Below are 15,798 nucleotides of genomic sequence, written 5' to 3' on the forward strand. Positions count from 1 at the left end.
CCATGGATATAAAAAGTATTAAGTGGGGCCATTTTGGTCGGGGGTCCTTAGAAATCGGACCCCCGACCAAAATGCGTTACGCCACTGTCGATACTATTCTTTCAATTGTTGAAAGTAAATCCAATAATAATTTGAGCCATTGAAATGGTCAATATAACAACGGAAAGAAAATCTATAAAATATGAATGTTTCAGGAAGATTTATTCTTGCAAAACTTGGTAAGAGTCTAGCAAAAATTATCACAGGAAGATCGTTAATTTTGTTTCATACAAAACACTGCTTAGCTATTTTTTCAGTAATTTTACAGGTTTGGGGGGAAGGTGAACAGCTTTTTGCAACTCTTCTTCTCAAATTTGCAACTCAACTACTTTATCACCCCGCATATAAGCCGATCTTGTATACAAGCCTATGGGCTTTTATCCGGCTATAGGTCTGTAATATGTTCAGCGGTCTAAGGATTTATTTCCAGAATCCAACGAAAGAACAACGACAAATTTCTCGATCAGACCACCTTTCACTGAACCAATCAGAGAACCTTTCACAAGCGCTCTCATAAAACGAACTGAACTTAATACATAATTATGCAACATAATGGTATGGCTCAAGGGACAAATAAATGATACGCGAAAGGTCTATTTAAAATCTGCGAGATTAATAGGATTAAAAGATATAATGCCGAGAAAATACAAATGTGTTACTGAGTTAATTAAAAAACGTGAACGTAGAAAACAAGCAAAATGAGATTCGAAATATACTTCCTATGTAACTTTGTTGGTAGCAACCATTAAACTAAAATGCTGAGCAACACAAGTAAGGCGTGGCGGTGCGGTCGCTGCGAAGCATGACGTGTGTTGCAAGGCAAAGCACAAAGCAGTATTACAGGTCCAATAAGCCTTTAAGCGAGAGACGACTCATTTCGGGATGAGATGTTCAGAATAAAGGATACTTCATAAGAGTTCAGAAGCATTTTTTCCTTTAAAGTTTCTTTAACTATACCTTTTGTTTTTTTAAGATATGTATCTGGTCCCCCAAGAAACGTAATCACGTGGGACCTCTTAACCATTTCCCCTCTCGTTGTCTCTCATTTTTCCCGCGGAGTTCAATGTCCAACAGCAATATGCGGGGATTTATAGGAATATGAGCCTATATTCGGGTGCAGTTTTTCGAACTGCAAAGTTTAAAATCGTAAAAAAATTCAAATAGAGACCCATGGGTACAAATGCGGTTTTGCTCTGTGGCATTGTTCTGATTGAAAATACACTCTCTTTTTTTATAAGAACCAACAAATTTCAGTTAAGGCTGACTGTTTTTAATTTTTTTCGAAAATCTGAGGCTGGGTTGTTCTTAGTTTGTTCTTAATCTAATAGGGTGTAAGCAGTGCGAGTGCCAGCTTTTTCGCTCTAGTGAGGTGTTCAGGCCTCATTTGCCAACAAAGTGAGTGAGACAACCTTCATTTGCCGAAAAGTTTGAATATTCGACGAAAAAGCACCCACTCATCGCTACAAATCCTCGATTTTGAGAAAAAACGTTGTTCAAAATTGCATTTTGCAGAAGCTCAGCCTCAGCTTGTTCTTAATTCGTTCTTAACTTTTGACCAATTTTGAGGCTCGTGTTCCTATAAAATTGTTCTTAAAAAAAATGTATTGAAATGTATCATGGTCGTGCTTGACGGGAATGTCAGGGGCGTGTTGTATCCCAGAATGCCAATCTGCATGATTTCTGACGTCACTGATGTCGTAGAGCGAAAACTGGAAGGCCGGGCCAGGAAAGTTCTTTACCTGCTAGAAGCCACGCAACAACAGTTAAAGGAAAGCTGTTAGGAATCACTTTGGAAAGATCAAGGTTAGTTTTCACGCTGAAATGTACACTTTTTCGTTGAATTTTCTACGCTTACATGATCAGTGTTAGTCCTGCTACGTGGCTGGTGTTATTAATGTTTTGCCAGAGGATGAAAATGTTTTGCCAGAGGATGTTTCGTTGTCCTGTATGAAACGTTTTCGTTGTAACTGTTTGTTCTAGCAGACACGCTAGACAACATTTCAGAGGACTTTCAAAGAGGTTATAGAATGGTTGAAAGTTTAAAATGTTATTTTGATGTTAATTGTTATTTGTTGATGTTCTCTTCCAAACTGGGGGGGGGGGGGCGTGGAGTATCCCAAGGGTTGATAGCCAGCTTTCAACTGACTATAGTAACGGTTGAGGTCTGTTTCCGGTGCCCCCAAAATACTGGTTTACAAATCATTCTGAGCAGAATTTTTGTTGTTGTACAAATTCCCATTCAGAACCAAACATTCTCATTGGTTTTATTGATTTTTTTCTCGGCTAAAACAGACATCAAACCCTTGAGACGTACTTTAAGCATAACCACTTTGTTTATAAAGATTTTCAGTGCCCTCCAAACCTCCAGGGCTTTTGTTCAACATTTATTTATTGTTGCGTCTTTCTTTTTTCAAAGAACCACTATTATCATCAGTCATATTTGGTTTTGAACTTTTTTCAAAGCATTTTAATTTAATTTATTTAGTTACTCCTTCCTTTGTCTTCTGCTCAGTTACTCCTTCCACAGTGGAAAAATGTGACTGAACTGTCACATCCTCTAACTTTATAAACTCTCTTACCAGCTGCCCTTAAGCAAACACCAGTTGTTCATTATTGATATGGTTCCATTGCAATTTATACAAGTGAGAAAGGATACATGTGAATTTTGTCCCACATAAAGATTTATGAGACAGATTTGGCCGAAAGAGAACTATTGATGCATGTTCATTTAATCCTTTATCAAGATTATCAATTCTTTATAGAAATTGAGTCATTTATAAGTCATTATTTTGTTCTTTAATCTTCTGTCAAGGTTATTCCAACCATTCACACACAGTAGCTGATCTCTTAAGCAGCTCGACAGTGCCACAAAGTGTTGTCAGAAGTTTTAAAATCTAACCTTTGTCAAGTATAAACAAAAGTCTAAAAGTCTTCAATCACCCTATCAATCAATTTCTTATTTTTCAATCAAACAATATAACTTGTTGCACATTATTTTACTTTGTAACCAGGCCTGGTTTCAGGAATTTTTTTTTGGGGGGGGGGGGGAGTGCAAGTGTTTATCTACAGTGTACATTTTGGTAGCATTACACTTCGTTAATGCGATCAGAATATTTTAGCATTGTTAATATTTAAATTTCAGCTATTACAAAGCAACTTCAGCTGTAAAACTATTAGTTTAATGAAAGTTCTTAAATAAGCTTTTGTGGTCACATAGTTTAATCAACTTTTAGAAACACTGAATAGAACTCTTCTGTTCTTCAACTGGACCCACTTTTTGATAACAGACAAGTTCTGTGAAATGTATTTCTCGCACGAAATTAGGGTAAAGAGATGTAGCAACAAGTGGTGCATTGTGCTTTGCAGTTTCAGAGACGGGCCACAAAACTGAGCCTGGGGGTCTAAGAGACTAGTTTAGTGACATATTTTTTTTTTTGAATTCTAGCCTTCTAGGATGGCTAGAAATGCATCTCCCAGACTAAAATTGTTTATGTTTTTGTCAAATATCTTGGGATTAACCTTCTTCTGTGATGTTCCTGAAAATTCTATTCTGGATCAACGGAAAAACTGAACTGCAGAACTTTTTAATATCTTTTAATGTTTTTAAAAATTACATGAAGTACAATTTTCTACAAAAAAGTTTATCTACCCATCAAAATCCCAATTTTACCGACTAAAATCCTAATTTTACCAACTAGAACACAAATGCCTATTCTTGAGGGTGTTACACCCCCCCCCCCCCCCCCCACACCCCCCATGGAACCGGCCCTGTTTGTAACCATCATTTGATCAGGAAAGTAGACATTGATGACAGTGTAAAGATTTCTATGCGGCCAACTCCACTTATAGTCACTCTGCTTAAAGTTTCCCTACAGTCAACAGTCACATAAATGTTTGACCAAAATATGCAAAGCTATTCACTTTAGCTTCTTTTACAGTCACACTCTGCTTACTATCACAGTTTTTCAGATAAAATTTGGTGTGACTGTACTCAGAGTCTAGTGTACAATGTTTAATTTGACCTCTATTCATTGACAGAAATAGTTTTATTTAAGACACACTTAAATCTATTTCTTTTCTCAAGTATAGCCAATGGATGAAGGAATCATGTTCTTAATCTTAAAAAGGCATATTATATTCTATAAATGTGATATTGTTTTATCAGTTGTCCGGTAGATGTTTTTACAACTATAAAGGGAGGTCTCAATGTACAAGGAGTTAACCTGTGGCTCTGGCATTACATCTACATCTACATCAATACTGAGCAGGACCAAGTATCGGTATAATGCTCAGAGTGTATGAAGTAATGAAATGAAAGTTTAATGGATAAAACGTGCTAGAAATGCCACTGATCATTGATAAGATTGGACATTTACATGTCAAATGAGAAGCTGTAATTTTGTTTGTCGTCAAGACCAAATCAAAAAGGGACTGAAAATTAAAGGGGACATTGAGAGGGTATTATGGTAATGGAATGGTCAGTGGCCTTAGGGCATAGCATCATAAGTTCAATATCTTATAGATATATCTTTTGTTTCATAGTATGGACTCACAAGAAGGGAATGGCCATATTCAGATGTCAAGCCCAAAGAAGGACAAATGGGTGGTTCCAATTTCAGTTTCAGCAGAGCATACAATGAACCCAATCAGGAGGATAGTTGATCAAATGAAAATTGAGCCAAATCCTGAGTATGAATTCATCTCCGTATCTATTGGTCAGTTTAATTTCATTTTTGTATTTAAAATGTAAAGTCAACTCTGCTTAGACTTACTCTGCTTAAAGTCACACTCCCAGTTACAGTCACATGAAGTTTAGACCCAAATTTGCAAAACTCTACAATATCATTCCATTTACAATCAAACTCTGCTTACTGTCACAAATTTCCAAGCAACTTTTTGTGTGCCTATAACCAGAGTCTACTGTACATCTAAACCAGAAAACCAAAATAAAGGCACATGACTTTGAACGGAATAGGGCCTCTACGACCTCTGGTAAAAAGTTACAAGAAAGAAACCGAGACATTTTCAAGCCTGTCACATAGTTTACAGGGGCATTGTTTTTCCCTTCTCCCCCGCCCTCAGGCCTCCTAAACCTCTCGGCGGCACTGGATGGCAGACAGAAAGAAGTCATGTGCATAGTTAACATTAAAGGGAAAAATTAAACCACACCTCGTCACAAAATAAACCGTACACCACAACTTTTCTCTATTGATCAATTTTCCTTGTCTGGCGTACAATATTTACAGATTTACTAATTGCTCATATTTTCGGTGAACATAAACAAATGACCCGGTGGATCTTTAATAAAGTTTAATTAGTGCCCTTTTTGTGTCTTGGACCCCTGCCCTCTGAAATTTCTGGTTGCGCGCCTGGATACCCTTACTATAATTGTAGCTCAATGGTGGAGACAATATGTTTGCAAAAGTTAACCTCATGTAAAAAATAAACCAAGATATGAAATGAAATGCATTGTTGGTGAAAACCTCTTCTGGTAGCATTGGTTTTGTAGCTTGCCAATATTCTTGATAATTTTCACTTTATCTTAATCGCTTTATCAACCTTGAAATCTCTCCCAATAGGTGACCCAACTGTTTTTGGTAATTTAAATCCTCCTCAAGAAGCTGTTGATGCAATTGTGGAGGCAACCATTTCAGGAAAATATAATGGCTACTTGCCAGCAGTTGGTGAGTGTAACCAACAAATTTTGCAGTCACTATTTGTATAATGTTGAATTTATGTAGATTAGTCATAAACATTGAATGTGCTAGATCATCTGATTAGCAATTAGCTCAATTTTGTAGTTTTTTTAGTTTACAGTTTACTTTGTGATTCAAAAGCCATTTCTGCTGGTTTTTTTTCAACTTTTTGGCAAACATGTAGACAGTTTTTGATGAACTTTCATGCACCGTGCACCGGGTTGTGACAAAACGTGGCCTACGCCATTGGTGTACCTTTTGGTGTAGCAACAGATCAATTTGGCGTAGCAACAGATCAATTTGGCGTAGCAATCGCTTGCTATGATTCGGTCTAAAATGCAAAAAGTTCTAGAGCACTAGGGAGGAGCAAGAGGCAATCGTCACTCGTGGTTTTCAATTTGGTGGCGATCAGTCCACATTATTGTTAGTTATGTTCCAGAAATCTCTCTTTTTGCTGTAATCTACCATTGCTTGACCTATCTTTATAGTGGTTTCAGATCTCTTATGTTAATAAAGGTTGTGTCTGCTTAGGTGTGGCTGAAATAAGCTAAAAACTTAAATAAGCGAAGCATTTTTACAAAGTTTCTGTTGTCAATATTGACTTGCAGAATGTTCCTTTCCAGGCAGAGCGCAAGCGGGGGGTTACGGGGGTTTTAGCCTCCTCGATGTGTGATATGATCAGGCCTGTCCCGGAGACGCGGCTGTAGCCCGCGCCCGCGCAAACCCTACGCAAAACAAATTCGCGAGGGCTTTTTTCCGCCCGCACAGTTGTTTATAACAACATTCTCATTCAATCCACTTCATCTCACTCCCCAGTGTCTTACCGCTATATACCAGGGTATCTATAAATAACGTCGGGTCAAAAGATAGACGGTTTTAATATCGTTATAAAAAGGAAATTTCAGTTTCTCTTGGCAAAAAATGTTAACAAACTATAGTATTACCTTCTAAAACTTCCAGAGGAAATGCTTGTGCATGCAAGGAACAACAGATAGCATAAAATAGCAAGAATGATAATTATTACATAAGAAAAGAGTACTGGGCAATCGGAAAACTTAAAAAACTTTATTCCTCGAAGCAAAAACAGAAAAATTCTTTTCGCAGAAGAATGAGTATTGGATTTTTCAGAAAAACAGAAAACAGAAGAATGGGTTTTGGATATTCCAGTACCGTTAAGAAACTGAAATACTCAACATTGACCTTCATTTCTTATAGAAAAGAAGTATATTTCAGGTATATTTTCTTGAATTTTTAAGGCAAATCAACTTTATTTTACTCTTTGAATAATATTTATTGCTATTGTTAAAAGACGAGTTTTGTTAGATCCTACTCAATAACTCTGTCTTCCTACACAAAAAATTTCCATCTTGCAAAAAAACCAGATATCCCTTTTGTCATTGTAAGGAGTAGTTATGCACATAAAACTGTCTTCTAAGGATAAAGAATGTTTACAAGTAGACAAGGTAATATAATTTTTTACTTGTATATACCCAAATAGAAGTAGATAAACAACAAATTCTGCAAGGGCTAAATAGCCCACGCAAAATGACCAGCAGGGGTCTATTTTAGCCCGTGTGCTCTTCTTCCCCGCAGAGGCCTGCAATGCTCCGCGGTCCCTTCTCAAAGTGAGCTTGAAAGAAGCCAAAATGTTTTTAAAAAAAGTTATTCAAACAAGGCCCACGCCACGAATTTGAAAGAGGAGGCAAGGCTAGCAGAAGTAGGGGGCCAAGGCTTTTTCCCCTTTTACTGCAGCTTTAAAACTATTTGATTTGCAAAAAAAGTTGGGGGTATGGCAACCACGGCCTGCCGGTGGCGTGGGCCCTGTCATATGATGTCGTTCAGAACATTCTTACTATCCCCCGCCCTCATTTGGGCCCTCCACCCTCTTGAATAAACCCTCATCCAAAAATGTCTCAAATTAATAAACCCCTAAGGGGGTAATGCGATGACTTACAGTATAGTAATTAAGTAAACAAAAAGTAAATATATCTTCTGTACCAACACAGAAAATTTCTTGGTAAGAGAAACTATCAGTCAGTTCGGTCACAGAATATTATTCTTATTCTGTGGTTCGGTATTTCTGAATGGTATTTATGTAGGTATCTAGTATTGCCATTAAAATTATTTTGAGGCAAACTTGCAAAAATACTGAGACATTAACTAGAAGAAATAATGAGAGCCCATTTTGGATAAATTGGTGTTCACGTATATTTAAGTGAATGGTCTGAGCTAAATGACCAATGCTAAATGTTGATTGATGGATAATTCTGCATTTCCTTTCAAAGACGTTCTTTCCAAAACCCGAATGACATCCTTTTTAATTTTGATTGGTCCTTATCAGTTTTCCCTTTTGCACATACAATTGTAACAGTCTTATCTATCATTGCAAACTATTTATGTAAATTAGAGATTTGTAATTGTAGTGTAATTGAATTTGAATGAAAGTTTTCATTATTATTATTATCATTTTATTACAACTATTGTATTCATTTTTCTTATTACCTTTGGTCCGCTTAAAGAAAAGGTTTGAAGGATCTGACCCAGTCTCCAAAATGGTTTCACACCCCTGTATTTGTTGATGCTCAATCGAGCACCTAGAAGATTTAAGGTGCTCGGTTTGTCAAGTGCCTGCTTTTTGGTCATCGCAAGGCCTGGCTTTGTATACCATCAACAAAAGCCTAAATCTTTTATCTCCACTGAAAGGAATGTGAGCATTTCGTGGCCTTTAGTTTATTGGACTTTATCTGTTAATGTCCTTTGCATAATTTTGACAGGACTTTCAGCTGCAAGGGAAGCTGTTGCAAGATTTGAGTCTACCCCAGAAGCTCCACTAACAGAGAAGGTAAGTGATCATGTTTCGATGAATAACTGGTCTCACAGGCTCGCAAATCTACAAAGGACCATAATGTTCTCAGCTTTCTTGTCTTGGCTTTATTATGATAATAGTTATGGTGACCAGATTTGTGTCCATCCTTATCTAAATTAGCTAAATCTCTAAATGGCTTTGAAAAAAGCAAACATTTAGTAAACTGAAGCTTTTCGTCTGACACTCTTCAGAGTTTAAAACGTCAGAACATAGATCGAAAACTCTACGCTAGGAAATATATATACCCAGTTGTGGATCGAAATAGGCCAATCAGAAAACACGAGCACATGACTGTATAGGTTGACCAATCAGTGCCGCTTGCCTATTGAGAATGTTACCAATGGAGTCCTAAGGTGAAAACGAACTCCTTTTGTCTACACAGTAGCGGTTTTTTCGTGCTTGTGTAGATAGATTCCAAAACTACTAGGTGGAACGACGATCGGGCTTTACCAATAATCCGAAACATGTCGCCATGTCGCCATGTCGACACATCTCTGTGATATTAATTAATCTGATGCCTTTTTGTTACTGAAGAGCAGGGATATATTCATATTGCCAAGCAATTAACAACATCCAAGCTTCCAAAGAAAGTTTGATGATGAGAAAATTCATGCTCCGTTGCTCTGCTTTTTTATCTTGATCTCAATTGACATGAAGGAAAAGTTTAGCAGGGCAAGTAAGCAGTGAAACTAAGTTCTTTTTGCTGGGCAACTAGTTCAAATTGTTTAAATATTTCAAAATATGATAGACATGCCCACCAAACCCCCTTGTTTTTGCACCACTCACCCTGGCCTATGGCTAAGCACCAATGAAACAGAGTCTTAAAGAGCTGGACACTTTTTTCTAGCACTTATTTAGTTCTCAAATACCTTTGGGCTCTAATGGTGAAATCAGATAGGGCTATTCATCAGTTGCGATAACAAATGAAATTCAAGGAATATGGGGTGTATGTTTAAAGAAAATGTCATACAAAGTCGTTACAACGGAATGCCCCCAGAATGTTTATTTTCTATTTTGTGTTTAAATTAATTTCAAGCATTCTTTGGTAGGATGTTATAATAGTGTCTGGATGTTCTGCTGCTATTGAAATGGCAATGCGGGTTTTGGCAGATCCAGGTGATAACATTCTCATTCCAAATCCTGGGTTTTCACTCTACCGAACCATTGCTGGAGCAGAAGGGTTTGAAACACGCTTCTACAGGCTACTTGTAAGTTAATCACAAAATTTCTTAGGAATTAGTGAGTAAAAATGACATGGTTTGTTACCCAAATAATGTTTGAATCTAAGGGGCTCATGTTTGATAATTACAATGAATGTAATTCTTAGGAACCAATTCTTCTGCATTGTGTGATTTTTGTAGTTATTCAGAAATTATAATTTTCTTAACAAGAAATTATTCTTTGCAACCTTCCTAGTTTCTAATTAAACGAAGGCACAATTCGTTGCTTATTGCAGGATCAATTTAAGTAAGGAAAGGAATGCATAACACGGGTTGGATTAGATTTCAACTTATACGAGTTTTTTTATTACAACAAGTGTCAATCGTTTACTCAAAGCAGTTTAAAAACTACCCATTTTTCTTAATCCAACAGCCAGACAGGGGTTGGGAGGCAGATCTAGAACACTTGGAATCTCAAATCGATAAAAGGACACGCTTTATTCTCGTGAATAATCCTTCAAACCCATGTGGTTCTGTTTACAGCAAAGAGCATTTGTTGCAGCTTATAGGAAGTAAGTTTTCTGTTTGTTCTCAGGCCAATTTCAAAAGGGATTTATTCGCATCAATTATCATTAGTCAATTTGAAGACGAAGTAAGTTATAATGAAAACCATTTCGATATTTTTTTGTTTTTACTAGCTTTCTATCGATAATGAGCTGTCTTAAAAAATCGATAATTGTTAGTTTTTACTTTGACTTGATCTCAGAACTTTGTGCTTTATGTCAAGTCTGAGTGTGAGACAACGGCATGACTGCATAACAGGAATGGATGAGCCAAATTCTGTAACCATTATCTTGAATGATTTTACTGAAATTCTTCACACAAATACATTTTGAATACAACTGTGAAATTCTACAAAGCATCAACATTTTTTGGCATGCCTTTTACCAATCTGTACCTCATTTATTTTCAGTTGCTGAGCGACATCGTCTTCCTATCATTTCTGATGAGATATATGCCTACTCGGTATGTACGACATTTTTGTTGTTTTGCCTTTGTAAGAGATTCTTGCAAAACCTTATAATTGCTCGAAGTAGAGCCGCTTAGATTGTGTTGGTTCATCATGATTTAAAGTTAAAACCTTCTGTGCCAAAATATATGATTTTACCTGTGATAACTGACGTGCATTGCCTATGATAATTATGTGTAACACTATGCTTATTGCTTTTGGCAGGTTTTCAAAAACGAAACGTTTTATCCAATTGCAACTCTGACAACAACTGTCCCAGTCTTGGCACTTGGTGCAATTTCGAAAAGGTTTGCTTTGCAAATACATATTTATTTATATCGATTTGGTTTTTAATGTATTTCCGACAACATTTCCGAAGCAGTATACCTTATAGGGGCTGCTCAAAGGTTACGTCACGCCTAGAAGAAAAGGTTACTCTACACTTTTCGGTGATTCTCCGTGACCGTGAATGAGATGAGGGGGTTATACTTTATTCATATCCATAGCATCACAGAAACAACAAAAGGGGTGAAATTGTCATGCGGACTTATTTGTTTCTTCTCCTATCCCTTTTATTATTGTAAAATTTCGAAATGGGGAATTTGGAAATGGGGGTGTTTGAGCTTAGGGTGAAGTAACGCAAGGGGGTTTTCTGAACAAACGTGACCGCGCGTGGTTATGGGGGATGGGTGATTCAAAAAAGTAATTTTAGCGTGATGTGATTATTGAACAGCCCCTTATTTATTTTTGAAGAACTTTTAAAAATATTTTGATACTAGGCGGAATAAAGTATTTTCCGTTTTTATTGTAGGTTTCTTGTTCCTGGTTGGCGAGTGGGCTGGATTTTGGTTCATGATCGTAATGATGCTTTCAAAGATGTGCGCATTTACTCTGATTTATCTATGTTCTTCGCATTACTTGGTTTAGGGTTCTCTGCCGCCAGGGGAGACGTATTTTATCCTAAACAAGTTTCTATTTGTGGTGATCTTACCTTCAGTTTAATTGCACTGCGATCTATCTAAATTGACCATAGGATCTATTGACCATGGAGAATTTGACGCTGTTCAGTCTTAGAATATAAATATGTCGCTTTCTCTAGAGTTTCGATTCTAATAGTAAAGTGAAGTTTAGCATCAGATTCAAAAGCGTAGAATCTGAAACAGCGTACAGCAGGATATGGAATGGCTTATGTGTATGATATTTCCAACATTTTTAAGCTATGAGTGTTTTCCATCTGTCATTGTCTCTGAAATGCTTTTTGGCGGAACTGCAAAAATTGGATTTTTGTAAGTGAATTTTTCCCAAAATTTAATTTCTTAGCCATAACTTTTTTCTTGCACAGGTGCGCTCTGGCCTAGCTGATTCGGCTACCAAAATATTAGGTCCTTGCGCTATTATTCAAGGTGCTCTCCCATCGATTCTGGCAAATACACCCAAGTCCTTTTTTGACGAGACTATGCGTTATATCGAGGTTGGTTCTTTTCTTTTTTGACCTTAGTTTTTATGAATAGCTTTTGTATTAAATACTTTGAAAATTTTGAAATCTGCCAACAAGAAAATGGAGGAGAAGGACTGTGACCTATAATTAAGTTATTGAGGGTTTTTCGCTCGTTAACCCTCGAGCAAAGCCCTAAATATAGCACACTGCTTGATATCTGATTTGCGTTATGGATTTTTGAGAATTGTTTAAGTTCTCATTTTTAGAACGCATTTATTTTTTTTATATCTCTTATTATGTTATAAAATGGACGATCAGTTACCTAGATTTTTTCATGATTTTGTTATCCTAACCAGAGTAAGTATATATCTATTTTTAATAAAAATGTAAATACGTTTTTTAACTTGTTTACTTTTGTACTTTTGAAGGGGAGTGTCGCACGAATTCTTTTTTATTTGGTCTCTTTGCCTACAAATCGAAGCATAACCAGATGAATGAGATGAACAAATGAGATGAAATATTTCCGTCCAACTCCTCCTTTTCGTTATGACAAGTTATCCTTTTTGAATCGACAAAATCTTTTATAGAAAAATGCTGAAATCTGCTACTTGAATCTGTCTATGGTGCCCGGCCTCAAGCCTGTAAAACCACGAGGGGCAATGTACATGATGGCAAGTAACACTCTTATGCTTAACACTCCTCTAACATTGTCAGTGTTTATTACTAAAGAAGTGGTGACAATGTTGTGGCACAGATTTATAACATGTAGTCCATTTTTACCCCCATCTTTCAATGCCACATGGCTTGTCTCTATTTTCAGCTTTCATTCTTCTTAATAGTGGAAATTTTCGTTCTTAAAGACGTTTCTTAATTTTCTCCCATTATGCAGAGCACGGGAAGTGTGGGTCGAATCTGAAAGGCTCGACCAATGGGTTGGCTCGCTAAACCATGTGAATGCGGAAGATAATTTTACGCACCCTCACAAAATTTGATCCTTTATTTAAATGATAGACTGGCTTTGCATCCTTTCTCTCCATGCATAATTGGAGGGCTCTTTGAAAACCAGCATTGCTGAAGGGCTACCATCCCCCTTAAGTGAAATGAACTATACTAGCATGAAATACACAATCTTGAAACGATAAAACATCCTACATCACAAATTTTCATTCTAAACCGCAGGTTGGAATCGATGAATCCCTGATGAAACATGTTAAAGATGACCTTGATTTTACACAACGATTGGTGTCTGCTAAATCGGTCTTCTGCCTTCCCGGATCGGTATGCATTCTATCTTGCGTTTTTTGTACCTTGTAAACATGTAGTATATTTGAAAATATACCTCCACTGGAAACTTCTTGTTATATTCTATGCACTCTCTGAGCTTCAGTTTTACTTTAAGGATCCTATCATATCAGAAGTTTCATCTCCAAATCACTTTAAGGTGGAAAATATAATTAATGGAAAATATATCTCTTTAAGATGATTTTTTTATTCATTGTCTCTTTTTAACTGGCACTTTTGCGTTAAAAACCATGTATTTGTTTTCAGTGCTTTGGTTATGCAAACTTTTTCCGGATTGTACTCACACCACCCGAAGAGATGCTGAGAAAGGCCTGCGAACGCATTGGACAATTCTGTCGCGAAATTCTTGGACCTGATGCTCAGAACGGTACTGGAAATTCCCACTGACTTTGACTCCGTTCTGAGAAAATGCACTTAGTGATTATGGATGTACGCGCGTCATTCATAGCTTGTCGCGAATTCTCGAGAATGCTTCTTGGTACCAGGTTTTCACATTTAGCGTTAAGGATGATCTGATTTCAGATTTAAAGAAACTATATGACATCATGACCAGGTCTTGCCTAGGAAGGGGACGTCTGGAAAATAATACCTTTTTTGATGACTGCCGCACAATTGTCGGCAAATTCAAATTTTTACACCCCTTGTACAAAAGGCTCAATGTGTCCCAATGAGCCGAATGGCTTGAAAATATTTTTCTGATTTACAGGTTGCCCTAAGCATATTGAAATACTTCTTGGACTACCTCAAGCAATTAGCGTTTTAATTGCAATGACAGTGTAGAGGTCATGAAAAATATCAAATTCGTGAAAAATTATTGCTATGAATGATGCGCTTTTAAATCCAGTATTTGTATTTAGACGCCAAAAGTACATCTCAATATGTTATTGCAAGCAATGCACAAAATTTTTATTATTTTAGAATTTCAGATAATTTATAGTTCCAAAGAAAAAGTAAGTATTAGTTAAGAAGAAAAACTTCTCCCAGTGCTTAAGTAACCTTTAAATACATAAGAATCCTTGCCGAATTAATTGAATTTTTATTCGATTACCATTGCCTCTTTATTACGAGAATTTTAAATTTCCCCTTCCATTTCCGTCCTCCCATATTGCTGTTCTATTTTTACTGCAAACCAATTTTTTGCTAAACATCCCGTTTCTTAACACTGAATTGCCTTTATGCACAATGTTTATCATCCACTATAATAAACTAGGAGTTGCTTGAAAAATCTATACAGTCAGTGTTTTTCCAACAGACAAGTAATTCGTATGTAGGTGTGTTTTTCTAGCACTTTCCACGTGCAACCCAAACTCAAGGTTTACCTGGAGAATATTATCCCATTGAATCTTTCTTTTCAGTTAGGTACCAGTGAGCGCCTCCTTCTAAACACTACTGCCTCCAATTTTAGCAGCAAAGTAATATTTTTGTCGATTAGATGTATTTTTAAGGGTATTATTTGGCTCCTCTCGCTTGGTTTCGCTAAAGTTTTTGTGACCCCTATGGAATTGAAGATGCGCATAGATACATTATGTTTAAAAGACTGACTTAGATTCACTGTGGCGTGTTCAGCTTATTGGTTGGAGAATGTGTATGAGAGAATGTTATACGTGTGTTCTGTATTTATTTAGAACTTAGCCTGTTAGTGCAACCTGGCCTTTTCAGGTTATTTAATAGAATGGAGTCCTGTTGATAATTTTGCTGTTTTTGCTTTTATTTCTGGCTTGTGGTAACTGCGGTGGCTTGATATTCCAATGGTAATTGATAAATGATATTAAACTGCCAATTCTCTATTTGGGCGCAGTTCCTTTATAACAAGCGTAGAATTTCCAGAAAAGGCACCATGTACAGTATTGTACCAAGGAAACATTTCTCTAGTTTTATTAGTACTTCTGCTTTTTTCTCTTTTCTGCGTATTTCCCCTTTTTTTATTAATTGTATTTCTTAGCTCCATGGAGAAACATCAATAACTAAAATTTCTGTCGGAAAGAAAACGAACAAACTACCAATAACGAGTTGATTCAGGAAAATGGGTATTTTCAAAATTTTTCTACCACTTGAACATGCGAAGAAGCATTTGGAGTGTAGGGATGTGTTTTACAGGGGTAGAGATTGAATTAAAGTTGCCATTTTCATAATCTTTTTTTTACTAAACAAGAAAAGTTAGGTTATTTCAGCGAATTTTATCCTTCAAACTCAGTTAAAAATGCATCTACGTGCAGTTTTGGTCCAATGCATCTATGAAGTCCTGTTGCAGTTTGTGGTCATTTAAGATTGGAATTTGCTTAAAATGG

General features: G+C 36.6%; 1 protein-coding gene across 2 annotated transcripts; it reads left to right on the forward strand.

Moving 5' to 3' along the window:
* The first annotated feature begins 1,683 nt into the window (after positions 1-1,683).
* On the forward strand, positions 1,684-15,200 carry LOC135690594 (tyrosine aminotransferase). Of its 2 annotated transcripts, none has more exons than XM_089113640.1 (13): positions 1,684-1,842; positions 4,582-4,754; positions 5,619-5,723; positions 8,510-8,577; positions 9,651-9,809; positions 10,195-10,333; positions 10,735-10,787; positions 10,996-11,078; positions 11,582-11,648; positions 12,113-12,241; positions 12,796-12,879; positions 13,388-13,486; positions 13,757-15,200. In XM_089113640.1, exons 2-13 carry the CDS (start codon positions 4,583-4,585, stop codon positions 13,895-13,897), a joined length of 1,299 nt encoding a protein of 432 aa, XP_088969766.1. In that variant the 5' UTR covers positions 1,684-1,842; position 4,582; the 3' UTR covers positions 13,898-15,200. The 2 variants fall into 2 exon arrangements, with proteins under 2 accessions (XP_088969766.1, XP_088969767.1); XM_089113641.1 differs by having other exon boundaries at positions 1,732-1,862.
* Positions 15,201-15,798: the final 598 nt, after the last annotated feature.

The sequence above is a fragment of the Rhopilema esculentum genome, chromosome 4 (genome assembly GCF_057945365.1).
Source record: "Rhopilema esculentum isolate cy_ngs chromosome 4, ASM5794536v1, whole genome shotgun sequence".
In the NCBI taxonomy this organism is placed as follows: domain Eukaryota; kingdom Metazoa; phylum Cnidaria; class Scyphozoa; order Rhizostomeae; family Rhizostomatidae; genus Rhopilema; species Rhopilema esculentum.